Below are 13091 nucleotides of genomic sequence, written 5' to 3'. Positions count from 1 at the left end.
ACGCTACTGCAAAAAGTGTGAAAAACGGAACATTCAAAGGAGATTATAAGTTACAGACATGATTTCCACCAGAAGGGTATAACATACAACCTGATCTGTTCTGTATGTCCAATTTGAACTATTACAGGTTGGAAACCTAGGTATAAATCAGAAATTGAAGGAGGTTCAGCTAGATGTTAGTGACAATACAACAGGATGTATAGAAAGACAATGTGGCTTATCATTTGTCATGATCATAATGTATATATGACTACAAGTCAAATAGTACTTGAATTGTGCACTTACCCACGAATTTATGGGCATGTACCTCACCTCGCCTGGCATCTGCTCAGGATATTGAGGCCCCGCTCTACAGAAGGAAAATTCAGGTAAACTCATTAGAGATAAATCCCAATGGGCATGAATGTTCAGAACATTGGAATTACCAGAAAAAAACAAAAAGAGCGTTTAGGCTAGACAAGTGTAAATACAAGGCAGAGTGCTGATCTGAAAAGACAGAGCGAGTAATGCTCACTTAGATAATAATGACCGTGTCCTGATAACAGCCACAGCCATATACACCCTTGTCTGAAAATGAAGACACCGGGTGTGTGGGTGTTAAAAAACGTGCTTCCTGCTCTGTGATCCATCCAGCTGTTTCCGCATCCTCAACCAGAGCGAGAATTTCTCTTGTTAGTCTCGGGGTGGGATCTACAGTCAAGCGTTTATATGATTTCGGGTTGTCCAGTTGTCTCAGACATTCTTTACGGTAATCCACAGTATTAAGAATGACAATAGCCCCACCCTTGTCGGCCGGCTTGATAATGATGCTCTCATCATTTGCCAACGTGGTAAGGGCTTGCTTTTCACTCTTGGACAGATTCTGATAGATTTTTTCTTGCCTAGACCCTAGGCCAGTGATGTCATGGATGACTGCTTGTTCAAACACCTTAACCCGATCCGGTACAAGGTGAGTTGGAGGGTTGAATGTAGATGGTAATTTAAGACCAGTATTCTTATCAGAAATATCATCCTGGGATATAGTAAGTTCCCTATCTTTGAAAAAGAATTGTAAACGGATTTTCCGAAAGAATTTGGCCATTTCAACTCTAAGTTGGAACAAATCTCCCTTGTTGGTTGGAACATAACCTAAACCTTTGTTCAGAACCTGTGATTCAATAGATGTTAAAGGCCTAGTACTCAAATTCACAACTAAATCGTTGTGTCCGTGCTGGTCCCTGGTTGGGGTTGCGGTTGTAGGGGACCTTTCCTGCTGCGGGTGTTGGGCAGTTGTTGGTCCACTTGCCAGTGTACCTGTGGCTGCCCTCTCCTTTTGCCTCTGCTTCGTCCCCGGTGAGCGTCCCACGCCCGCAATCTTATCTGACATGCTCGTTTTTTCAAAATCTGTACGTTACACGCCTGAGCGCGATTAGCAGTTGTGTAATATCTACCGTAATAGCAATGTTATTTTTAATCTGTACGAGGCTTTGCTATTCCGGTGTTCGAGTGAGCCTATTTAACGGCTCATTCACATCGTGAATATACTTTCACTCCTTCGGCACGCCAATACTATTATGAGTGTGCATATACCTCAGTACTTCGCTCTTATTCATAGAATACACATGAGCGGCAATCACTCGATACATTTTACTGATTGATGACAGATGTACATCAGTGTCTTCATTTTCAGACAAGGGTGTATATGGCTGTGGCTGTTATCAGGACACGGTCATTACTATCTAAGTGAGCATTACTCGCTCTGTCTTTTCAGATCAGCACTCTGCCTTGTATTTACACTTGCCTAGCCTAAACGCTCTTTTTGGTTTTTTCTGGTAATTCCAATGTTCTGAACATTCATGCCCATTGGGATTTATCTCTAATGAGTTTACCTGAATTTTCCTTCTGTAGAGCGGGGCCTCAATATCCTGAGCAGATGCCAGGCGAGGTGAGGTACATGCCCATAAATTCGTGGGTAAGTGCACAATTCAAGTACTATTTGACTTGTAGTCATATATACATTATGATCATGACAAATGATAAGCCACATTGTCTTTCTATACATCCTGTTGTATTGTCACTAACATCTAGCTGAACCTCCTTCAATTTCTGATTTATACCTAGGTTTCCAACCTGTAATAGTTCAAATTGGACATACAGAACAGATCAGGTTGTATGTTATACCCTTCTGGTGGAAATCATGTCTGTAACTTATAATCTCCTTTGAATGTTCCGTTTTTCACACTTTTTGCAGTAGCGTATTTGGGTCCTGATGAGAGCTTGGACTCATTGTCCAATTGCCGAAACATGTCGACCATCAATCCAGCAGTTATTTTTTAAGCTGTTTACGCACAGGTTTTACTAATGGCATTTAGATAAGCGCCAGAATAAAATTATTAGCATCTAGATAGCCATTTTTAATAGCACTTTCTGTTTCACTTTTTGCACTGCAACCATCACCCTACCGTTTTCTCTCACGACTGGGATAACTATTTGACCACCATTACCATCAGAGTGGTTGGTCCTTTTAGTTCAGCCCTGAATTCCCAGATGATGACAAGCCACCTCTGGTGGGTGATGGGAATCATATCTTTGACATGTTATTCATTGTAATTGTTTTGGAGGTTTCATTTGTCTAGTTCGTTAGAGTTATGTACATACAGAATAGTAGACCCTCAGTACTTGTTGTTAAGTATATATAGATTTGGGGATTTATACTGTAGTTGGTCTTTAAATCTTCCCTTGGACCCTCCTCCACTTTCACACTTTGTGAGAACCTTTTGTATTCAGTTCCTAAACTTGTCCCACATTCCATTGACAAGATATTACTGATAGTAAAATTGCCCGAGAGTTCATCCATCACTGAACTTGCCGTTCTCTCCAGGTCGATGTAATCACCATATTCAATTTTTTTCTGGTTAGGAAGAGGGATAGAGTGCATAATAGGTATTACTGCACCCAAATCCCATGCATTTGTCCTTGTTGTGATCTTTTTCACCATACCGATTTGTCTAGATAACACCTAAAGGAATTTGTGCAGAAAGAATGTGAAGTGCAAAATTACCACAATTATTCCAAAATGATGCCACCGTTTGGCAGTTGTATCACATGTTATTAAGGTGAACAAAAATTGTGATTTTATACATTGATCTTGAAAAAGCTTTTTAACAGTCAAAGAATTAAACCTAGAGGTAACTTTTTGTTTTTAGATAAAAAAAAAAAAAGAAAATCCCCTCTGGAGAATAATAGATTGGGAAGCACCCAAACAATACATAATAAAGAAACACTAAGCTCTCCCGAACTCTGTATCTACCATTGACACTTGGAATGTCTACTTACTCCCTGTACAGGGCATTACGACTAACCAGACTCTGAGACTGGTTTATAGTTTGGCAGAGAGGGTGCTCCATAGCAAAGGAGACGGAGTACCCTCTCTGCCAAACTGTAGGTCCGCCTGCCTGATTTACAGACCCTCAGTATCTCTCTGTTGTTGCCATTCTCCTTGACAGCCTGACAGAGTAATGGCAGTCTGAAGTATATCGATTCAGCCACACACACGATTTAGAGTGGTGGTCGAAAGGTCATTTTTCACTGTCCGTCACCGCTGGGTTAAAAATGGCAGTAAGGGGCAGTGAAAACAGCATAATAACCCCCACATCATGGAAGACGACTCCAATAGAGTGAGGGCCATTAGTTTTTTTATTTTCAAATACAAAATCGCGCTTTTGGATTTTGTTATTCAAATACAAAAACATGTTACAAGTTTGACAGATGGTACAGTTGTGGTAACAGAGCCATCCATCAAACTTTTAATACATTGATAAAAACTGCTGTGACAGCGGTTCCTGCCAATGGTAAGAGATGTCTGGTGGGCCAGCAGATATCTCATCAGTATGGAGCACAGTTCTTCCATCAGGACGACAAAGTATTTTTACTGTCGCCCTGACGGAGGAAATTACTGTACTTCAAACTACAAATCAGTCTCTGTGGGCACAAATGTACTCATGATCATGCTCAATGGTCCACTAAAATAACTCATCATAGGCCAAGGGGCTTTAAATAGCTTATTTTTAATTCATGGGAGAAGGGAAAGAAAGTTTGAAGATGCTCTCCAACATGAATGAGAAATCTACTTTAATAACTGCTAAGAGTAATATTACAATTACTATTACAATGTGTGGTTAAACTGCTACTTAGTGCTACTGTGACCGATGGTACTCTAGAAAAACGTTTGTCATTACTATTGTTCCCACTACTACCGTGTCTAGCATTAATACTGGTAAATCTATTATTATAATTTAACAATTGGGCATCAATGATACACCAATCGCCCTTTGTGTTGTCTTCTTTTGCCACATTTTTTAAAAGGTTTATGAGAAGGTAACTCTCAGTAAGAAACTTGATGTATAGATTTTTCTAAAAAATCTATCCAATATTCAGTATATTCAATGAGTTTGTCACTTGATGAGTCGAATGCTATGTAGTAGAAAGAATGGTCAGCAATGTCTAATGTTCTGATCAATAAGGTCTATCTAATGGAACAGGAAATTCTTTGTTGACTTTTGTAAACAATTGCTTGACCTAAAGGAAGCTGACAAAGCATCTTCTTTCAATGCAGGGATGACCTGTCAAGCCAGGACTTCATACACAGAAGATGAGATTCTCTGGGGCCATCGGTTCGAGCCCTGCATGAGCCTCGAGAAGGGCGCCTTTCGGGTCGATTACAGCCGGTTCGACAAGACCTTTGATGTCCAGACTCCATGGGGGAGTGCTAAGGAGATGCAAGAGATGGAGCAGGCTGATAATTCAACACTTAGCTTGTTCTGGGATAATATGGGCCATGCCTGTGTCACAGGAGGTGACATGAACATGGTGCCCAATGACATGAACATGATGCACAATGATATGAACATGATGCACAATGATATGAACATGATGCACAATGATATGAACATGGTGCCCAACGATATGAACATGGTACCCAACGATGATGCTTCCCAAGACTACTCCAGGATGGGTTTTCCCAGCATTAGTGAGGAGAAGAGTGAGGAGTTTAACAGCAACGACATGGATGTTTGACAGTTTTTAGACATTCTTGTCAATGTGCCGGAGCATCAAAATGTAGTCAGACAATCTGGGCTACATTGCAGTACTCAGCTTCAGGGCACTGTCACTGTTATACAGTGCTATATATTGTGTCGGGTGAGATAATGGTATTGAGCTGACATAACATAAACAACACAAACAGCAGCAAGATAGTTCAATGTGATGAGTTTCTCCCCCGACACCTGTAGATCACAGGTTTAAATCCCTACACATTTGACTCAGAATTTCATTGCCTGGATGTCAATGAAATAGGTACCAATATGAAGGTTATTAATAGCACCTGTTACTTAAGCGCCTATGAACAATTTTATTTGTGTGTTACTTTATGTATATAAATAGTCATATTTTGTGTTCTTAGTAAGTGTAGAATCTTGGAAATCTAAATTTGGTATTCAATTCTAAATAGAAATATAGTTTTTCCTCTGGGGACCCACATAGACAACATCATTCGAGCCTCCTTTTCAAAGGCTCTCAGACGACTGTATGAGATGGGATCTTATTCAACATATGCAAGTTAATGCCAAACTTTGTACTCAATTACATTTTTAGGTTTTGTTTCTTATTTTTCACCGCCTATCCTATTCAGACCTTCTTCCAGGTCAGCCAACTTAAATTAATGTTCTCCAAAAATAGGATCTCTTCTGGGGTAGAATGCCAAAAAGGGTCTGTAGCTTTAGACACACATAGAGGCAGGATTAAAGATTGGCAGTGGACAAGTTTCAGCAAATGGCTGTAGTGATGTTGGTAGGTTTTCTCAAGTTTCTTCCCATGAGAGAATCAACAGTGTTTAGTGCAGGTGTTATTAATTTTTGAACATCGCAATATTGCAGAAGTATGTTCTGTAATTTCAGAAAGCCAAAGTAGGTGGTGTGAACCTTTATATGATGGACCTGGTGGTTTATATGATGGGCCTGGTGTTTTATATGATGACCTGGTGTTCAAATGTCTTTGGCTTGCTGAGATTTCTGTTTATTTCATTACACAGAAGATGATTACAGAGCAGGCCATGTATTTACAAAGAATCTCCATCATGAACCCCTACATTTTTTAACTTAACATTACCTTATCTGCCCCTACAGACTTGCTACAGTGAATTCTTATGTGACATATACTAATCTAAACCTAATATATCCCTTACCCTAATTCTTAATATAACCTTTATCCAAATTCAAACCATAAGTTTAACTGACTTCAACTTTAACATTATCCTAACTCTTAACTATAGATCGCATAGTCGCTGATGGTAGTTATTGAAACTTTAAGCATATATAGTCAAGTGATTAACCCTTTGCTAAAGATTAACTTGTCCCCTTTTCCTTCTTTCTAAACATCTCTCAGCATCTTTCCATCCAGTTTCCTACTCTACCCTTACTTTCTGTTCGCCTTACTATTTCTATCTCTCCAGCTAGTGATTTAGAGGTTATTGCCCCCTCTCACGAACACTTCCAGGAATTCTTGTTGCACCACTCTTGCATATGACTCTCAAATGTTTGTTTACTTTATGTCTCTGAATTCTCAACACTGTTTAACTATCTTGGTTCTTTCTGTCAAACTGTAAACTGTCTGGATTATGGTTGAGATATACAACTGCTGAAAATCAAAAATAAACCTTTGCTGTAACCCTATGTTTCGCCATAATTCCGCTCTTTATCCTGCCTTAATTGTAATGCTTATTGTAAGCCTTTAACTAGTAAGAAATTATCCTTTTGACCCCAGTGGTTAAGAAAATTAAATACTATAATGACTTACATGAATTCTTACCAATAATGAAGTTTGGTTGTGGTGTGTTCTCTGTAAAAGTTTTCTCTTTGCTGACATATATTAATCCCAAAATATTTTAGCATTTCATTTGTACAATGGGAGTGTGCAGGCTATTCTGAAATATAAAGAGTGCTCATCTAAGTCTTTAAGCAGAAGATCAACTGGGCTCAAAATTGTTGGCCATCTCAATTAGCCAGTTGTGGGGAAATCTGTTAGTGTTTTCACTCAAAACAGCACAAACAAGCAGATTGTGATTACAACTGTCATTGTTGACTGTGGTAGGTCATTTGGGAGCATAGCAATGTCTTATAAACTAGGAGAACCTAAGAATGCTGTTAATCAAATGAAAAAATACTGCAAGTTCATTAGAAATGCACTTGTGCGGCAAACAGGTGAACACATTTTCAGTAGAAACGTCCCCTTCACCACTGGGTGGGCCCATTGCAGGTGGGCAGGACTCACAGCTCTTTCTGTCCGCTGGTGCATGATTGCCATCCAGAGAAATGTTGCATGTGTGTGGATTTGCATGTGTCAACATGGACCAGTATTGGTATACCTTTTAGCAATCGAGCTTAAGCAGCATGCTGCACATTCTAAATGTTTGTATGTTCTATGTGGAGAGAGGCTCTGTTCCTTATTAGTCCAGTTATCAACATTAATTGCTCAAGCTTCCAAAGCTTTTATAGCCTATGTTCTAGCTGAAGAGTGACCAACAACTCTTTTGACCCCACTCACCATGCACATTGTGTCCTGCTTGTCCCCTTTTTAGGTCGAGCCTGGCAGGGCACCTGCACTGTCTGCAAGACATGCTGTGTTCACTAAAAGTACTTTGATCCCGCCTTCTCCTTACCATAGGTTAACTCCAGCGCCGCTCTTCTTTGCTGCCTCCTAATTGCTATGCACACGTGATACATTTGGACAGTGCAAATTCTTCCTTTTAACTATATCACATTGAGTGCACCTGTTGCAAATCAGATTTAAAAAATAAAAAGAATATGTTTCCGAAAAACTATCTCCAAAACGTTCCAGAACTGGTAATGTATACCAATATCAAATGCAAGGAAACATTGATGTGGTCATCTTTCTACGTCAGTCAGATTGTTCTTTTAGGGTGAAATGTGTTGAGTCACGAAAATTCTGAAATGTTATGTAATCCCTGGGTTGTAAAGATCAGTTCGTACATGTACACCTTCACCTCCTGTAAACACTACCCTAGGTAGGGGTCGAGAATGCAAGTTACAGAGAGAAGAGACCTGAGGTGGCTAAGTTGAGCTAGGGGTGATCCTACCCAGCTTCTTAGGAAACAGTACCATACCGAGCAACATGCCTTCTAATAGTAGAATGTTGGAAGCTCAATTGAAGACAACGGAGTCTTCTGGGCTTCTAATGGCCGGTAGAGGCCCGAAGCTCCAACATTTCAGTGTTTGTCGTTCACAGCTGTTATTGTGAACAGAGGCCTCACTGAGTCTGAGGGGATTTCATTCCCTTCGGGCTCTTTGAGGCCTTTGTTTTTTTTGTAGGAACATTCTGCTCTCTAGTGGCAGAATTTTCTAATAGCCTTATAGCCCTCTGTAGCTGGGCTATACTGGCATTAAAGTCCCGCTCCCTTGTTAAAGGCTTTTGCCATCAGCTCGTGCCATTAACGCTAGAGTGGGCCTTTAATGGCCAGTAGAGCCTGCTACGTCAGGCTATAAGGCTATATTAGAACACATTCAACGCTCTTGACAGGACACATATCCATTATGTCTTAGAGACACCCATCACTCCACTTTATCCCCCCCCCACAAGTTCAGGTCTCCCTTTCATATAGCCAACAGTAACAACTAATATGCATTCACAAAGTAGAAAGTTAATTCACCACAGAAGTCCCCAGACTGTAGACCACCATTTCCATCTTTCTCTTCTTACATGGTTCCCATAGTAGGTGAAGCGATCTGGTGTGAGATCCTGCATTCAAACAGTGCGGCATCAATGTGCACATTGTTCAAACCTACTACCCTCATGCTGCACCTTCCACAACAATAATTCCATGGGCATCATCGACTACAACCTTCCTGACCACATGTGGACGGTGGGGTGGGGTGGGATGGATACTCTTCCAGTGAACCGCAATTGTATGCTTAGCAGCTAGCATCCAATAATTTTTAGGCATCCCTGCTTAAAATGCTGGTTTCAATCCCTGAATCACTGGGGGTTGGTCCATCATAGCCTGGTACCCCAAAGTCCACTTAATGTGACTTATCACCTCCTTCCAGTAAGGCTGGCTCGTTGGACGCGACGGCCAGATAAGCAGTTCATCCACCTGCGTTCCACATTCTCTCCATCATTCACCCTCCATCATGTTGGATACATGTGCTTCAGTTTGTCTGAAGTCAAATCAAATACCAATGGAAAATTACTTTATGCATCTTTTCCCCTCCAGTGCACTGAAACTCAGGTTAGACATATCTTTTCTTAGCCTACGCCACCAGTTTCTATACCCAGCATATTTCCAAATCTTTTCATATAGGACCAGTCAAATCCCACAGCAATGCGTGCTAACAGGGAGAACATGTTGGAGATCAAATCCTTGGGTGAGAATGATGAGAATGTTGCAAAGCGTGTCTCAAACACTGTTAAGTCTCTGGTGTTCGCAATCCTACAGTTCTGAGATAGTACACAGTTCCTTAATTGAAAGTAATGCAGACTGTTTGTTCCACCTACTGAGAATTCCTGTTCACATATATTAAATGACTTGAGTTTCTCCTACTAAAATGCCCGAGCTTCGACTCGCTTTGGCAGTCATTACGGAGGCCAACAATGGCTTTTCCTCCAATGTCACCCATTTGTTTCTCTACCACACTCCATTCCACTTCTAACCGCTGGCCTATTAAGGTCAGCCGACGTCATCAGGTTCCAGCTCTTCCAGTCGGCTCCAACGTGAAGACTAGTCCATCATGCAACCTAAATAGATACAGGCATGGGGGGACTTCAGGAAGCTCACCACCTGAGCACCGTAGCTGCCCCGCCATTGAGCACACTCCCAACAGCGTTTTTTTTTTTTTTAAATCACATATTTCCGATCATCATTTGCTGTTGTCAACTGCTAGTTCCTGAGACCTGCTTCCTGCACACTTAGAGTACTGCGCGTCAACCAGGGAGGCATCATACACCATTACCTACTTTTGCATACCGTCACTTTTCAAAAAGTATATTTTTTTACGACTGATTTAGGAAAAAGAGTTATTTTCATAAACTTCTTTTAAGCCATAAATCTGTTGCTATTTGTACCATTCCTTCTGAATTAGGTAGATATTAGGGGTGGGCGAAATTTGCGAAATTCACTTTCGCAAACTATCGCGAAAATGTTAAAAATCTCCGCAAACACAGGGAAATATCGCGAAGACGCAGAAGTTTTTTTCCTGCCCATTCGCGATATTTTATGCGTGATCGCGGCTCGCCAACTTACCCATGCGGTTGCTCATGGCCACGAGATCTCAATCATCTCATACTCTCACGGAGCATGATCGCGAGAAGAAAGATGTGATTGCACGACGAATGACGTGATCGCGTGACAAACGACGTTAACGCGAGCGTGAACTGTCGCGATACAGCGCAAATGGCTTCCAACAATCCAACATCTCGTGGAGAACGCGACTGGATCGGGAAAACTTGTCGGCGAACGCGGGCATTCAGGTAAGGCAATCACGCGCATGTGAGAATGTATTTTTTTTTACAGCGCGAGGAAGAAAAGAAATTCCGGTAAGATGCGGATTGTGGAAATTTTGACATTTTTGCGTTCTCCACGGAGCGCGAAAATGTCAAATTGTCGCAATTTCCGCGAGCGGAACGGAATTTTAGCCCAGGCCTAGTAGATATACAATTGTATGTTGACTTATTTAACATGTTACACGTCACCTGACCCGATTACTGATTTTGTTGCTCAGAATAGTAGTTACCTCTGAGGAAAAAACAATTGGTAAAATAGCATTCCCTCACGAATACCTAACATGGTGCTAATTAGCAGATTGGTGTTACTCAGAACAGACTAAGAACTACCCTGTTCCGTTTGAGTAGTCAGGCTAAGGGACTCCGAGAAAGCCAGGGAGAGCTGACCCTTCCCCCATCTCAGGTTGTGCATGATACGTTTTGAATCTCACAGGACAATAAACGATTCAAATATAACTGCAAACATCACATTTTAGAGAGATCATGATCTGTTCCCTTCAAATCCGACACAGCAGTAAAGGAAGGTAAAAAAAAAGCACAAACAAAAATAAGTGTGCTATTCCATGAGATTTATCAAACACAAAAGAAACCTCGGAGCAGAGGCCCAAACGCTGCTTTTGCACTTGAGTTTTGCAATCCTTTGGAAGTTCGAATTTGATAAGCCTAATGGGACAGAACTGACGGTTTCCTGCAGATGTCTCCCTCCCTGCCTCCGTCTTCACCATGACAGCACAGGTGCAAAATAGGCTCCTTGACTTTAGCACTGGATGTTTACGTCTTTTTCTCTCCACGTCGACAGGCGGCCCCGCTGAAGGTAACGGCGAAGGCCCATCTGGTGTTATCTGCGCTGCCGGATGTGCGACTGCAGATTCCTGAACTGCTCGTATTGTAGCGCTGAAAGGGTAAATGGGTGGTTTGTGTCACTTCTGTCTATCGTTGAACATAAAATCTCACCCTTTCACCCCACTTAAGCTTGCTTTAGAACTCCTCAAAGGTTAATATGAGCCACTTTGTCCTCTTTTCTTGTATTGTCTTGTTCATACATGGGTACAAGTCTTTCACACTCACTAAACTCCTTGTAAAAAAGTTCTTCGCAGATGTTGCTGATATTGTCCAGCTACTGACAGGTGGACTTTTGTAAATGTAATGCTTGCATGAGAAAATATACACATGTATATTCCCAGAACAACTACAAATGCACTTGCTACATTTTTTCTCAGTAGGGATAATATTTTTGCTCATGATGAAACTCTGTTTCCTAAATGCTTAACAATGTTGTTATATCCTGCCTATGTACTAATGTTACTCCTATCTTAACGAGCTCCTAGCTGCTCAGCCAGTGTGTGTTCTGAGTGGAATGTTGGTGTGACAGAGATGCATGGAATGTTTGGGTGCCCATGTGGCGAGGTGTGACAGTGGAAGATGGGCTGAGCAGCAGGCAGGCTGCTCCTGGTGGGGCTGCGCTACATGGAAACCAACCTGTAACTGAGGCTTAATAAAGAAACTACAAAGATACAACTCGGCTACATCTGGTACGTCAGAACATATCTTTGGTTATTATCTGGAGACAAACTCATGCTTGAAAACTGGTGTTAAGGAAGATAAGGGTGACATGGTAAAGAAGTCTGTACAGTTGAAGGAGCCTACTGAAACTACAGATGCCGACAGCTCTAAGTACATTTCAAGGAGGAAGATGTTCACTGAAGAGCAGACAGAGCAAAGTACATTTCAAGGAGGAAGATGTTCACTGAAGAGCAGACAGAGCAAAGTACATTTCAAGGAGGAAGATGTTCACAGAAGAGCAGACAGAGCAAAGTACATTTCAAGGAGGAAGATGTTCACAGAAGAGCAGACAGAGCAAAGTACATTTCAAGGAGGAAGATGTTCACAGAAGAGCAGACAGAGCAAAGTACATTTCAAGGAAGAAGATGTTCACAGAAGAGAACAAGTGTCAACAAGGAAGCAGAGAAAATGGAGCACCAGGCCTTGCAGCCCCACCCGTGTCCTTCACAGCGGACAACCTACAATGTTTTTTTTCATGCAACTGGATATCTGTTGTGAACTTTTCAACTTTACCTCATCTGATGTGTGGAACATTTGACATCACAGTAGAATTTGGCACCAAGTTGCCTGCATCTAGAAGGTGGACATTTTAAAGAAAATATGCATCATTTAAGGATTATACATGCGTCACGATCATCAATGCGTAAGGTCTGGAAGGGATATGGCTGCACAATATGTTTTTGTACCGTGTCGTGGTGTGTGGCAGTGCTTTGTCTGAGCCGCTTTCATTGCCTGCTTATCAAAAACTTTGATTGTGGACCCGGCGGCCTTAGGGGGCCATTAGAGGTGAGATTTTTTATTATGGAGTTGTTTCTATCGGCTGTGATTTGTACAAGCTGACAACAGTTGAACTGCTGTGGTTTGGTTTGAACATGAAGGCATGAGCCGGTCTGAGCGCTTGCACCTTACCTTATTCATGGAGTCGCGCGGAGCAGCTGAGGGATCTTCTGTGACGATGTTCTCTTTATGTAGCTCAC

At 41.5% G+C, this 13091-nt stretch overlaps 1 protein-coding gene across 1 annotated transcript in view; it reads left to right on the top strand.

Annotated features, from left to right (window-relative positions):
* LOC146856904 (G protein-activated inward rectifier potassium channel 4-like) overlaps positions 1–6638 on the top strand; it is a 336214-nt gene extending 329576 nt beyond the window's left edge. Inside the window, exon 4 of the mRNA XM_085646777.1 lies at positions 4595–6638. Within this exon, the coding sequence (XP_085502903.1) occupies positions 4595–5055 (461 nt within the window). The 3' untranslated portion in view covers positions 5056–6638. The remainder of the gene's footprint in view (positions 1–4594) is intronic.
* The last annotated feature ends 6453 nt before the right edge of the window (positions 6639–13091 follow it).

Source organism: Triturus cristatus, chromosome 3_2 (genome assembly GCF_964204655.1).
Source record: "Triturus cristatus chromosome 3_2, aTriCri1.1, whole genome shotgun sequence".
NCBI lineage: Eukaryota > Metazoa > Chordata > Amphibia > Caudata > Salamandridae > Triturus > Triturus cristatus.
Note: the sequence above shows the minus strand (reverse complement) of the source record. Positions and strands in the feature narration are given on the sequence as shown.